This window comes from Poecile atricapillus, chromosome 1 (genome assembly GCF_030490865.1).
Source record: "Poecile atricapillus isolate bPoeAtr1 chromosome 1, bPoeAtr1.hap1, whole genome shotgun sequence".
NCBI lineage: Eukaryota > Metazoa > Chordata > Aves > Passeriformes > Paridae > Poecile > Poecile atricapillus.
This window is the reverse complement of record NC_081249.1, coordinates 78082567-78098048: the sequence shown is the minus strand read 5'-3', so window position 1 is coordinate 78098048 and position 15482 is coordinate 78082567. Positions and strand designations below refer to the sequence as shown.

Genomic DNA, 15482 nt, shown 5'->3' with positions numbered 1-15482 from the left:
ACTGGTCAGATTTCTAACCTCTCCCATCATTAGATATTTGCACATTTTTTTTTTTTCTGCTAGAAATATTTTTATTGATTATTTCTATATATAGAAAGTCTCAGGGGTAAGAGTGTTCTTTGTGCTTCATGGTGTACTAGCATTTGCAGACAGACCTAGAAAACTGATCTAAATTTTTACATATTTACTCTTCTAAACAATTTTTTAACTTCCTGTGGTGAAGATAAATGTAAAAGTGATGTAATGACACTTCACATTTTAGAACGTCTTTTAGAAACACTTCAGGTAGAACAGCAGCCACAAAAATATTATCACTTCCTCCCATCTCAGTGAGGGGAATATCAGAGTTTAACACACAAAAACATCAGCTCCTGCCAAATCAAATATATCTTCCTTACTAAAACAGAAGAATGATTTCACTTTAAGGCATTTTCTTGGTCCCAATGCTGATATCACAGCCAAGATTAGTAAACCTATGGAAGCACTTTCTACCAAGAAGTTCCATCAGAATACTTTTGTATCTCTGCTAGCAACAGAAAAAAAATTGATCTGGAAAAAAAATGCTGTAGATAGCACATGCTTTTTCGGTGAATGAAGAGGAGGTGAGAAACCTGGGATATCAAAAAGTAAGTAGAATGGACCATTTCAATTTTCAATCAAACTGTATTTATTCTTGAAATATTACCTGTAATCAGCAAGCCAGAGTTTCACTAACTTATTCTTTATTTGGTAGTGAATTGTTTTAATGTAGCAAAATAAGAGATTCATTTTGACAAAATTTTTAAGCAAAATCATAGTCTCGAGAGTTTTCAGAAAATTCATAAAGTAGCAAAAATTAGGATCAGTCAGGAAGGCTCTAAGAGGACATACTCCATTACATGGTACAGAACTCATTTCCAAATGGTTTTCCTTTGTAAGAATAAAGTCACACCAGATGTATGTTCTAGAGAAGCAAACCAAACTATACAGAGACTTTGTTAACAGAAAGAACTGAGGTATCAATAACTGAAAGGGATATATTCAAGATGAATTCCTGAGTATTTTTAAGTTGATGGGTGTATTCCACCAATATTCCCAGGGGAACAGAGATGAGGGAGGAGAAGAAATAGAGAAGGAAACCTTTGGCTTTGGTAACCAGGGAGATATATATAAGACATACCAAACCTCAGAAAGTTTATGTGTCTAACAGGTAAGGCATGGAAAGAATATCTTCGATGTAAGTTTACTGGAGAGCAAGTCTCAATCTGTTCACTGGGAATTTTCATCTTGGTTTTGTCTATCTTGTATCTGTACGTGGTACAAAGGAGTACTGATGCCACTAACTCACCCTAATAGCATTTAAAACATTGCTCAATTTCAAGTCCTTAACAAAGTAAAAGCAGTTAATTTCTCACAATGAATGCTGAAAAAAGGGTAGTTGAATCTAGGGTACAGTCTCTATGTAAAAGATGAATCTAAGGTACAGTCTCTATGTAAAAAAGGCAGCAGATGTTCACTGTCAAGCAATACATCTGGCAGCAGGTGCCTACACAATCAGCCTATCTGTTCCCAGTAAAGTGGCAAAATAAATGTAGTGACTTCTTATGGACAAATCTATGAGAAATCAGGTTCCATTAGTTTTGCTGCTGAGAGAGTAACCTGTTAAAAGGATTCAGAGTGTTAACAGTATCTTTCACTAAGTTGTTAAGCCAAAAAAAACTAATAGGGCATACAGCAACATGAAGGATTCAAAAGGCTGTGCCCTGCATTTTATCTTAAGCTGTACCTAATTCTTTTTATATGCAGCCCAAAATACATGGATAGAAACACTGAATAATTTGGGTTGGAAGGGACCTTTAAGGATCATAATGGCCAGGGGTATCTCTCAGTATACCAGGTTTCTCAAAACCCCATCCTGACCTAACCTTAGCACCCTCTTAGGGGTGGGCCATCTACACTTTCTCTGGGCAACCTGTGCCAGTGCCTCACCTACCTCACAGTAAAAAAAATTCTTCCATATGTCCTTTTATACCTACCTTCTCTGAGTTTAAAACTTCTTGTCCTGTCACTACAGGCCTTGGTAAAAAGCCTCTTCATGTTCCTTGTAGGCCCCCTTTAAATACTTGGTCTCCCAGAACCTTCCCTTCTCCAGACTGAACAACCCCAACTCTCTCAGCCTATCTACAGCCAGCACTCTGATCAATTTAGTGACCCTCCTCTGGATTTGCTCCAGCACACCTAGTCTTTCCTGTGCTGGGACCCTAGAGCTGGATGCAGCACTGCAGGTAGGGGTTTCATAAGAGTAGAATGGTAGAATCACCTCCCTCAGCCTGCTGGCCATGCTGTTTTGGATGCAGCCCAGGACACAGTTACCTTTCTGGGCTTCAAGTACACGTTTACAGTTCTTGTTCAATTTTTCAGAATGGACAGTACCATACTTAACCCTTCCTAAATCCTTGAAAATCTACTCTGATTTGGGTTTTGTGTCATTCTGGTAAGCCATGCATCCTGTTTCTGACTAACTCCTACTTTCTGTTAAGTTACACTGGGAGAATTCTTGCTTATCTTGCATGGGCATATTAATCCAATCTCTTAGGACTGCAGTTACTCCAATTTGCTGCCATTATGTTTGCACAATGTAACCTGATGTTTAAAATCTCAGTAAATTGTCCCAGCTGCTTATCAAAGACAGCAATGTGGGCCCATGTGTTCATTTAGATGGCTAAGCCAGACTCAGTCTGTATGACGCCCATATTGTGACTCATCACCTACTTTCTCAAGAGGAATGACTACTGTGCTGCAAATGCAGTCAGGACTGCAGAATATTTCCTCTGTTGCCTTGCAACTGCCTGTATTGATTCCTCAGTGGAGAAATAGATCTTTGTATTTGGGTCCTGTTTGCTGTAACTATCATTCTAACTGACTGAACTTACTTGCACATGAGCAATAAGGAAGGTAAGATGCAAGTCCTAAGTTCTTGTATAACAAAGCCTTACCTTTCCAAATATACCCACTTCAGAAGATCCTCTATGTTCCCTACAATGCAGGTCAATCTAAATAGGTGGAAGTTTTAGTTCACAAGTAAATAGATACTGAATTGATATTTCTAATAGTAGAAAACTTAGTGATTAATGCAGAAAGACTGTAAGGACTAATTTGGTAAAACTTTGGGTTTATATTGACACAGATGAGAAAAAAAGATACAGCACATTATCAAACAGTAATTTAAAGGCATATGAATTTGGGTGTAACAGCCTATAGAAAAATCTTGAAGTCCAGGCAGACATGTGCATGCACATGAAGCAGGCCATTCACATTTTTAAAGATGTCTTCCAAAGAGCTCTATGACCTCTTAATCAATTTTCTCTTCTTGAAAATTGTCTGCATCTTCCATGTAATCTTCAAGACCATCATATTTCTGTGAATGAAATAAAATTTTTACAATTTATCAATATTTACTAACTGTATTATGTAAAGACTGCTTTTTCTTGTTCAACACATGACCAAGTATGTCAATAATGATTTAGAAGCTATATCTGAAAGCATACTAAATGCAATTGTACTGCAAATTGTCTTAAAATAGTTAATGAAGTGGTTCTGAACAATTCAAAGTTCTTCAGTGTAAACGGAATTCTAAAATATTCTTGCTGTGCCTCATGTACATCTTTCCCATCTTTCTAAGTTACAGCTCAAGTTTGCTGGGTTGCTGCTTCCAAATGAAACAGGGGTCTGTCCACCACAGCCTAGAGATCATGCAGCTGTCAAAAAGCTTCATGTCAAAAGCTGATGCAAACTCTGTGTGAGCACAGGCAGCACAACACTGTTTGAAAAACTGGGTCAGCAAAAATGGGAGAATGGTTGAGCTGAGTTGTGTTATTGACAGCCAGTAACTCAGAACTGATCCATTAAATCAGACATTTTATCTCAACGTACTTTCATCTGCTTGGAAAAGAATAGGGAATAATCCAGTCATACCTTCTGAATCCACCCACTCTCTTCCAAGTGGTTGAGAAGCCGCTCTACAGTGTCTTTGACTGGTTCATCCTCTACACCATCCAATCCAGCAACTGAGCTGCAATCCATGTATAACTTGTACTTGAAGTGTTTCAAGTTGTGATAAACTCTTGTACGATTTGCACACACTATGCCAACCTTCAAAACCTAGGCCAGAATGAACAAATGATTCCCTTGGACAGAACCATGATTATCTTTACAATATACAGAATTGGTGGGCTAATCTCGTACAATTTAAACAGTCAGTCCAGGATTTTTTTTTTGAATAATGAAATAAACAGAATGACACTACATGCATAAAACTGACACAAACCTATGTACTTTTCACAGACACAGCTTTTTGAGCAAGCAGGCAGCCAGCAAGTCCAAGCAATGGCAGCTTATCAGTGTGGTCTTCTTGCAAACACAATCATGTTTGTAATTGGTTGTATCTTTCCTATCTCCTGATGGAGTTTTGTTACAAAATCACTAACACTTTAGACAACCATCTTATTGTGAAAGCAGAGGAAGAGGAATTATTTGCTTTTGCTTAATATGTAAGTACTTCCTAGGGAGATGAAATACCAGTTTTAATATTTTGTAGACTGAATAATGTTCATTATTTCTTCAAGAAACATATAAACACATATTGGCATATGCCTCACAGCACTTAATAAATGGAGAGGTTGAATTTAAAAAAAATAAAATCTGAACTCGAAGTTTTATACAATACAAACATTAATCTGTAACTGTCTGGAAGGAATAGCTAAGCTATGATGCTGCAGAAAATAAAGTCTCTGAATCTCCCAGTTATTCCCAGTTTTATTCCTATAATTTCCATGCAGAAAAAAATTGATTGTCTTATTTTTCATTTTTTCCACAGCAGTATTTATAGGTAAACAAATGGTAAAATGTGCCTGTTACTACATAATCAGAACATGGATTAGAATAGATTTTGTATCATCTATCAGCACTACCATGAAAATACTGAGTAATATATTGTTTACAAGAAACTTTGGCTATCCTAAGTGATCACTAAGAATATGTGACATTGGAGGAGCAGGGAGGGAACAAGACTCAGTTTTCACCTGCCTTTAAGGACATCCTGCATTTCACAAGAGAATGCTTTGTTCCGTGTCTACCAGAGCAGTAGTTCCAGCAGCTACAATAGCAAGTCAGAAGAAGAGTCTATCCTCTGTAAATGACCCATAGGTGCACTGATTATTACTTCAACCCATGGAGAAAAAGCCTACCAGGTAAGAAATCTACATCTGGCTGTTTTTGGAAGTCAGGTTTTCTAAAAAGCAACGTAACTTACACATATGTAAAGAAATTGATTCTGTTTTTCTTAAAAAAACCAAACAACAACAACAAAAAACCCAACCAAACTCTCATCAACTTATCCTCCAAGGACAACATTGTTTTGGACTGATGTCTTGTCACACCTTTCCACAACAAATATGTAAATGGCTAAAGTCCTCTGCATTTGGAATGCAAGATGCAGTTGCATTGCTGTTTTACATTACATGCACAAACATATATATATGTTAATCAACCAAATTTTAAGTTGTAAAACGATTTCTTCTGAGCCATAAAAGTGGTACCTTTTATTGCTAATAATCTCAATACTCTCAAATTACAAGAAGGTTAAGTTTTAATTAATGCCTTACAACCCACATTTTCAGGGAGCTTTTCTGAATGCATGACCAAATGTTTGCATCTGTGGGCAGTTCCCCAAAACACCTGACCTACTAGTGCAACCCAGCACTAGCTCTATCTGCCAACAATGAAAGTAACAGAAAAGTGTATTTTAAAGATTATGTTAACAGAATTTATAGGTATTAGTTATATATTTTCTTAACTATATGAACATATCTTAATCTCTTAAATATATTAACCAGCAGCTCAGTGGTTATCACCAGGCATAGTATCAGTTAAGTCAAAAGAGACACACACACTAAAAAGAACTTTTGATCTGATCTGATTATTAACTGAAATTTTAAGCATTTTGAGATAAAAAATGCATATTACTATATTTTAATTCTCTACTGATCATGTACATGTTGTACCTATATACAGCTCCACTTTCTAGTATTCCCGAAACTAAAAAGCTAAGGCTTGTATTTGGTGCTGCCAGTGCTTCTGAAGTGCAAAACCTACCAACTAATGCTGAGCCTTGATTAATTCAAATTTCCAGAAGCACCATTTCAAATACTGCAGCAATGAAGAACTGAGCTGCAGTGCTTTGTAGAGCATTGCACAACTTTTCAAGTATCCCAAGCAATGAGGTGTGGCATTTGGAACATTATGTGATATAAAATAGGAGATACCATCTTGCATCAAACTGATGGCCCAGTTTTCTCCCCTGTGACAACAGCTAGCAGGAGATATGTAGAAAGTTAGTATAAGATCCAGCACAAACATTAGAATGATCATAAGATTACCACACATTTTCTGGCAGTCAAGAGTTAAGACAGTCTGTATCATCCCAAATATTATGTTCCATAGCGTGAAAGAACTTTTCCCAAGAACCTGTCTAATCTGTTTTGGGACCCAATACTATTATTCCCTTCCAAAATATCCTGTGGCAGTGAGTTTCATAGCTTATTTATGTGTGATGTGGAGAAATGCCAAAGGCAAATACCTAAATATCGTATAAATGTAACTATGTATTGTGTTTTTAAGCAAGAAAGATAGTCTAAAAATACAATGCTATTTCAGAATGCAGCTTTGGAAAGAATCTCAGTACTGTACTCACTCTAATTTTTTCCCCCTCACAGTTCTCAGTCCCTCTGTGTTAATGCTTAACTTATCTACTCAAGCTGGCCCTATCAGCCAAAATTGTGTTAAATCACTTTGTATGGAATGCAGGAGCATGGTTGGACAATAGCACAACATGTAGTGACTGAATCCATGTCCTCTAAGCATGTTTATAAACAGAACACCAAGACTGAGAGTAGAAAACAGTTTATAATCCAGGTGACGTAAGGAGCAAGGAAGTAAGTGTGGGGGACACATCTCTAAACCTTGTGATTCTCCCTGATCAGGGGGAAATGAGAATTGGCACCTACACAGTGAATAATCACTGCAAGCCTAAGCAAAATTGGAACAGCTGTTTCTCTTCTCTTCTCTTTCTACTGGCAAAGCAGAATACTTCAGAGATGAGAGAAAAGGAAAGTTTTATGCAGAAAAAGGAGGTTGGAGGTCTGTTTTTGTTCTCTTTACATCCACTTTTCTCGAGTATTTTCAAACAAATCTATAGAAAATAGTCCAACTATGTGTTTCTGTTCAATTTGATCTGTCAGTGCTGAACTGCCTTCTCTACCAGTCAATTAAGCTTGTGAAATGGCAGTTTTATGTAGCTCCGTGAGCCTTTTTTTCTTTTATATTATTTTTTTTTTCTAAATTGGCAGGACAAGTTGCTCAATGCATTGCCAGCAGAGCTTTAAAGACAACTTGAGAACAGTACTTTTAGCAGTCTAAACTACAGGTCACCCTAAGAACACAAATGCTGCATTACAAGACCCTATCAAAAATGACTGGAAAGTGCTCAATTACTCTATCTCCTGAGTCTGCTTAACAGCCACTGAGCTATACTGAGCAGGCACATAGCAGACATCCCCAGATGCTGATGTACACAGGGTAAAAAAAGCTCTAATTTTGTACTGCTAAGCTGAAGAGGACAAAAATGAACTAGCAAGTTAGTTCAGTATTCCATAGGATATTTCAAGTTTTTCCAAAGTAAAAAATAGCCAACACTTTATGCAGGACAACATTTGGTCAGCAGTGAGGGAACTGCTACTGTTATTTCCACAGTTAAGCTGAAAGTTAGGTAAAGATTAAATTCTTGTGCTAGTTCACTAACTATTTCTGGTGAGGTAAGGCACACACTTCCCATGAAAAACTGAGTATTTTTAAATTAGTGATCTGTATGTGAGGAAGAATGACTATGACAGACTGCAGTCTCAGTGCTGGGATGATTGCAGAGGACTTACTGTTTTCCTGCAAAAAACAGGATCAAAAAGGGAAAAAGCATTGCTGGAAAAGCCTAGCTTTCTTGACTATCACACACAAACATACTTTTCAAAACAGAGTATCAGCAGAGTTCTCCTGCTTAGAAGGGTCTGTAATATAAGAAAAACTCTGGCACAGATTTTCAATTTCTTGCATTACATGCAGAGCCCTGCATGATGACAAAATGATAATCACAGTGACACCTCTCAAATCTGTAAGTTAAGGAATTTGCAAATATCCAAACAGTTCGTTGGAGCTTCAGTAAGGTATAGTCACTGTTTGACAATGGCTTCACTTTATTTTTACTTAAGAAATCCTATTATACCTCACTATAAAATATACTGAAAAAAAACCTTGTTCTGAAACTTCTTTATTTTCAACAAATACTGTGAAGAACTTTAGCTGTGTTAAAAAATTCTTGTACACTCACAAATAAAATACCATCTGTGTCTCCTGAAAGGGAAGAAAGACAGAACTTGGATATCAGCTTGATAAACAACTGTAGCAATATTTAATTCTTGACAAATCACATGCTTTGAATTTATCATAAGAAGTCATGAATTGCATTACTGAAGGTCATATGCATACCTAATCATAACAATTATATGTAGCTGTAAATTTGAAGGGAAGATGTCTAAATATTAGAAACACCTAGGTTCTTGAAAGTCAAAGTTTTCAAAAGGCTCAGCTGTGAAATAAAATTGTATTAGCCTATTATTAAATTATTTTAGGTGAAAATGACTGCTTAATGGAACATTATGTAACAACATGAAAAATACCTTTTAGTAAAAAAAAAAAAATTGAATCCAAATGTTCTAGAAGTGACAACTGAGGGAGAAATAGATGCAGGACTACCTAAATGGAAGTGCCCTCTAGTTTGGACAAGTAATTCCGATACTGCAGTAATGGGAAAAAGGCTCTAATAAAATGTATTGATGTAGGTAGGAACAAGTTTTCTTGAAAGGAGATCAGCAACTTCAAGTGTCAATGCATCTGAGATGCCAAGATAATTTGTCCTGAGTGAAGAGCTATGTGGGAAATAGTAGATATGGGAAAAAAATCTGAAGAACGAAACAGTAAATTCTGCTAAATTAAGTAAGGTCGCACTTGGACTGCTAGGATGACCATTGCACTCTTTCATTCAATGTTTGAACCTAAAGCAAACAAGAACTGCTGGAGTGCACGTGGACCCTCCAACCCTCTGCTAGAGGCAGATCAGGCACAGAATTAGCAAACCTAGTGATGCAATATTAAACGAATCTTACTTGCAGCAAAATAGAAAACACAATCATTCAATGGCAATGATTGTAAGTCATACAGAAAGTTACTTTTACAATGTTTCCGACCACTAAACAATGCAAGATTCCTGCTGGGGAAGCTTTAAGGACATTACAGGCATACAAAGGTAAAAAGGCTTTTTCATTAAGGGGTAGATGTGAGGAGGAAACAGCACACAGGTCATTGTGATGCAGGCAAAACCAAAGGTCAAAAAAAAAAAAAAAATCAGATTTATTTTCTTGATAAAAGAAAAACTTAAAAATGAAACTTAAAAATAGAGAGCTGGTTTGAAATTACCTGTTTATCATTTGACATGAAGTCATCCACTTCCATAGTTTTACTATTATAAAGCCTTCCAGAGAGCAACACATTGAACCTACAACACCGCTTCAGTTCACAGGCCTGACAAGACATATTTTTTGTATTTTTCAAGCTTATGCGAACATCTGGGTAACAATCCACACGCTCCTGAAAAACAGATTCCAAATAACATTAAAGAATCTCTGTGAACTGAACGATGCCTTAAACAGGCTGCTGAGCACTCTGTACTCACACAAAATTAGTCCAAGAAAAATGAAAGGGATCCAAATTTCATTATTACAGTGATTATTAAATCATCACACCCATGACACCAATACTCTTCTAGTAATATACATACAGTAAGTAATTGCTCTATAGTTACTTAATTTTTTGTAGTAGTAGTAGAAGGTTCATGATGAACATACTGTTTACCTTTTTATCGGAGGAGGACAAAGTTTTGTTAGAACATTTAGCAAGTGACAAAAAAACTCCTCAAATGTCATCTGTTGAAGTTAGCAGGAGACACATTCAGGTAGCTGAGAACAGATTCTCTGAATATTTGTCTGATTATCAACATGGAAAATATTTCTCATATTTACATAAGCATCAAAACAAATTATTTAAGTTAAAGAACAATAGTCGTTATTAAAAAGGATATATAATTATAGTGATTGTTGCACCTTTACAGAGAATTTCAGCATTTGAAGTAGAATCTACACACCTTGTATCGATCTTTCCAGCGACTTCTACAGATTAAGTTCTCAAGACGAGGCTGAATGAAGCGGTCATCCAAATAATGAAGTGAGAGCAGCATATCTTGTGCGTACTTCTTTTGTCTCGTTCCATCTGTTCAGTGAGAATCATTACTAATCTGCTGACCACCCTATATTGTACAAGTTTTTTGATAAAATTTTCAATGACAATATGCTTCTGCATACTAAGAACTATGAATAATTTTACTAAATTGTTATTTATAGCATATGTATATAGGTATAGTAGCATATATGTGTAGTTGCAAATACATTTGCTACTGTTACCCATAAAACTCATCCATGCAATCCCTACCTCTTCATAAAGGGATGTATTTTATAATTCAAAAGGGGTACATGAATAAACTCTACAATCAAATCAAAAGCTCTCATCCCAAATGGAGATCAATTCACTCAGTCCCACTTAATAGAAAAGGAGGAAGCATGTGGGGGAATGTCATGCTGTTCAACCAACTTATTTAAGTTGTTCAAAATGTAAAAGAAAAGTATTGGAATCTATGAAAACAAACTGCTCTGAGCTACTTCAGAGCAGAAATTTTGACAACTCTCTGTCACATAAAGATCACAAAGAAACTGACCTTCAGTAGCACAGTCAGATGCCTTGAATTAGGCAGCATATGTACTTCTAAATACTTACTCAAGTAAAAATAAATAAAAAACCATAAGGATGAGTAAAATTACCACTGTTACTGTTTCCCAAATGCATGGTGGACTCCAGGAATTAAACAGGACTTCCCTAGATGCAGGCCAGTGCACACTGCCCTGGAACTTCAGTGTGTACAGACATAAAAGTGAATTCAGCCAGCTATTATCCAAAAAATAGACTTGAGAAGGACCACTGTCTATCTAGCTTTTTAAAGCAGTTAATTGTCATTTTAGCAACCATAATTGCAATTAACTGTTTTTCCATATTCACTTTACACACACATTTGCAGTAGGAGCTTGAAGAGGCTGTGCTAGACCACAAAACAAAATCCCTCCCAATAAAAAGCAAGTGTGAACTCAAATACTACAGTAGCTGCTTTTGAGTCAAAACTAATGAAGAGATTCACTTCAATTAACTCAGAACAATCCACTCTATGTTACAAAAATATATGTTTGTAATGCTAGTCTATGTTCATACAATGTTCACGTACAGCCTCCAGCTCACCCGCAGAAGTCATTTACTTCCAGCAATTTAGCAATAAATTGTTACATTTTATTGAGCAGATATAATTTGAAATAGAAGGAAGTTATTACAACATTAATCTGGCAGTGTTTACTTACTACTTTTCAAAGGCTTGCTTTTACTTGTTGAAACAAAACAAACCAAAAACCTGAAAGAACCAACAGCGGTAGATGAAAGACATTTTTAGGTCCAAGACTATAGAACCTTTATTCTGAGGTCTGTGGTGTACTTCAGTTTCTCCATTCCCTCTTAGTTCCTGATGACATCAAAACCATGGCACTTTACTGACTCCTTCCACAATCTGACACTGCGAGTCCTCTCCTTAATCCCATCTTTATAATGCTTATGAAACTATGTGTGAGGCTGTTATTCAGCCCTGCTAGGCCAAATGCCAAAAAGCACTTCCTCAGAAAGAATAAGACAAGTATGGACTGCAGCTGAAGCTTACTTATCTGATGTGATTAAAAAAAAAAAAAAAAATAGAAAAAAAAATCTGATGTAGAGTCATCTCCATAATTAAAAGCATTTATTATCTATCAAATTCCTAAGAAAAAAAGCTATGAAGCACAAGAGATTTTGACAAACCAGCTGACCTTGCAATGTTTTTATTGAGATATCTGCTTTGAAATTAATTTGGATTTCATGCTAGAAAGGTTACTACTGATTAGTAACACAGAAACACATTCCTACATCTCAAGAAGGCATTTAAGCTCAAGAATTAAGTCTACATTTTTCCAAGATTACTGTATCATTTTCAGATAGTCCCCTCTGCTCTCCCCCACCAAAGTTATATAGCAGGAAAAACACAGATTTCAGGACCCTCAGTTCTATACCCTAATCAGGAGAAACACTTTTCCCTACAATAAATGGCTCTGTACAACTCTGAATGCATTAATACATTATTTAATGCAATTTACTTACCATATAATGAGCTCAGAAAAGTGTCATCAATTGCATTTATGAGGAAAGCCTTTACTATTCTTTTGAAGTGTACATAATGATCACAGCGAGATACTGGGAAGAAAGCAATACAACCAAAATTTACCAAAAGGAAAAAAATCAGAAAAAAAAAAAAATGCCATGTTAGAAGTCCTGTAAGAAGAATTCTTTTTCTCCATTGTAAGTTTAGAATTTTAAAGTTATTTAAATATAGATTTAGAAATTATTTTAATGCACAACACTCACACCCATAGGATTTTGCCTTTAAATTGTGCTTCTCATCATCCCAGGGATCCTACAGAATTTTAGCACCCTAAAGTTACATGCACTTCCAGCAAGAGGAGTCCACAGTAAGAACTACAAACACAAAGAGAAGTGAATCATTTGTTCTACAAATAGCAGAAAATGTAAATCAGAGAAGGCCCAGGCTTATGCTGTGGTCATGGGTTTTTTGCTTGCATTTTGTTTCTTGTGGTCATTTTTTTTCTTTCTTTCAAACACAGTTCTGCTGATGTCTTCACTGGGGAAGGAATATCACAAATGCTTGTAATTACCTACACTAGCAGTGACTGTGCTATCACTACATATCTACAACCGAACAACAAAATATGGCAGAAAAAAGATTTGCATAAGGTTCTGCTTCAAATCTCTCTGCTCCATCCATAAATTTGTTTTCATAAAAGAACACCTTGAAGAGTTTTCTTGCTCTGTGTAATTCAGCTGAGACTGGCCAGTGGAGTCAGAAACCCCTCCAGACCTCTGGTCACAAGTCTTACCACCACAGAATAAAAATACATAAAAAAACCCCAAAACATAACAAAAAACCAACCAACAAAAAAAAAAAAATCCAAGAAATAAAATCCCAAGCCCCAAACTCATAGCGAAAACAGAATTTGGACAGATTAACATAGCCGGTCTTAGCATAAACCACAAGATTGTAGGATGAAGGATGATGCTTTCAGGTCTCCACAGGAATGAATGCATCACAGGCAGCCTACTTCATCCCAAATCACACCAACTGAAAAAAAAAAATTGTGCAACTTATACCCTCCCTTTAATTTAATACTGAAAGACTGTAGAAATTTACTGTGGAAATCAAAATGCCTTCATAATAAATTGAAATCTTTTAGGGATCTGATTTTAAGTATCATATTCTATTCCTTAATATTTGTATTTAGCCCATTAAATTTTATTACAATTCTACAAGCTAGTTATACATGAAGAATTATCACTAATTTTGATCTTACACTGTGGGATGTAGTGTGCCAGCAGCTCACTGTTTGATGGATTTGGTTGCTTTTGATGTGGCTGATTTTGACTCTTCACATGCTCTGGGTTGCCAATGTCATCATCATCACTGTCTTCCTCTACTACAAAATCCTTTAAGCTGTCACCATCAGTTTCACTTCCTTCTGATGGTATGAGGGGCAGCTGATGGAGTGGTTCCTCTTCTATTGCTTCTTCACTATTAGAATCCTAATTAAATTTAAAAATGTAAAAATTTTTTAAAATACAAGAATTTTCAGTAATTGCACAGACAAAATACTACATACACCAGCTAAGATTTTTGACCATCTAATAACACCATTTGTTCAATTAACAGGAAAACACACATTTCCAAAAAAATATATCATTTTGTACTAGATAGCAATTACTTTCAGCTTTAAAATAGCTACTTCCATGTACCTCTTTTCAGTCTACTTCTAGGAATTAAGCTAACATGAAATCTCCAAGACACTTTGGCAGGTATTCTGCTTCCTGATAAAATTAATACGATAGATTTTCACCAGTTAATGTGACTGTTAAAATATTACAGAATTACTAATTTGTCATGCATTCAAACCCAAAAAATCCCACTAATTTGTATTGCCTAACCTTTCCTCACATTAAATATTTGCTCCAATTAAATTTCAAAGATAAAACCCTGACCTCACAATTTTCAGTTCTGCAGGATCTCCGAGCTGCGCTTTGTTTTACAAGTTCTTTCAATTTTTCGAGCACTTTCTGTTTCTTACTAGTAGAAACATTCTCTGTAGGACCTGTTTTATCAGGGTGCTGTTCTTTAGAACTCTCATCGTCATCCAATATACAGCGGCGTTTGGCAGAAACCTTTCTAACAAGTATGTCACTGCCCTCGCTTTCATCACTGTCATACATGACAGAGGCGCTCAACCTGTTGCGCTTCCCAGGCACAACGCACTCATCGTCACCATCTTTTGTTACTTCCCCACTCCGATCTGAAAGGTTGTTCTCCTCCTGATCTGAAAGGTTGTTCTTCACAGCCGCTTGACCTTTCTCATCTATTTCACTTTCTGATGTGGTAGACTCCTCCTCAGAGGTGGCTGAGGATTCGTCATTGCTATCAAGCAGTATGAGCGCCCTTCTAGTGCGTCTCCAATCGACTCGGGATTTGGATGATGGCACTTCCGTCTTATTTCTTGTTTCGTATCTTTTCACAACTGGTTTTACCCCCATCGGAAGGCTGTAGCAACACACCTAAATATAAACCGGTAGAACAAAGCACTTATTACATGGTGCCATTCAAAAGGGGAAAAAAAAAAAAGAGTACATTTTGCTCCATACGTTTATGACTTAGCAGCGCCAGTAAGAGACTCACGCGGAAACCAGCACCAAACAAAACTCAGCACGCACAGTGACTTCCCGAGAGGCTGCACCTCGCTGCAGGCACGCAGGAGCGCCCGCGCCCGGTGTGGCGGCGCTGAAGGAATCAATCAGATCTGAGGAGGCGTTGAAGGAATCAATCAGATCTGAGGCGGCGCTGAAGGAATCAATCAGGTCTGAGGCGGCGCTGAAGGAATCAATCAGGTCTGAGGCGGCGCTCCCGGCTCCGGGGCGGTTGCGGGGCCGTTCCAGCTCAGGACGCCACGGCTCGCGCGCCACCGTTTCCCGCCGCGCGCCTCCTCAGCCACAGCGCGCGGGCTCCCGCCCCCTCCACCGCTCCGCGCATCGCGATTGGCCGTCGCGCCTCTCACTCATCCCGACGCGATGTTTACGGAAGTGCAGTCACGCCGCGGTGGGGG

General features: G+C 37.2%; 1 protein-coding gene across 5 annotated transcripts; it reads right to left on the bottom strand.

The window, feature by feature from the left end:
- Window positions 1-594: 594 nt before the first annotated feature.
- CCDC82 (coiled-coil domain containing 82) lies at window positions 595-15280 on the bottom strand. Of its 5 annotated transcripts, none has more exons than XM_058844798.1 (8): window positions 15011-15280; window positions 14371-14937; window positions 13689-13917; window positions 12424-12516; window positions 10286-10410; window positions 9562-9732; window positions 3955-4140; window positions 595-3397 (listed from the first exon to the last, which is right to left on the bottom strand). In XM_058844798.1, the coding sequence occupies exons 1-8, from the start codon at window positions 15020-15022 to the stop codon at window positions 3332-3334; spliced, it is 1449 nt and encodes a 482-aa protein (XP_058700781.1). In that variant the 5' UTR covers window positions 15023-15280; the 3' UTR covers window positions 595-3331. The 5 variants fall into 5 exon arrangements, with proteins under 5 accessions (XP_058700781.1, XP_058700800.1, XP_058700811.1 ...); XM_058844817.1 differs by having other exon boundaries at window positions 15025-15280; XM_058844828.1 differs by having other exon boundaries at window positions 15059-15280.
- Window positions 15281-15482: the final 202 nt, after the last annotated feature.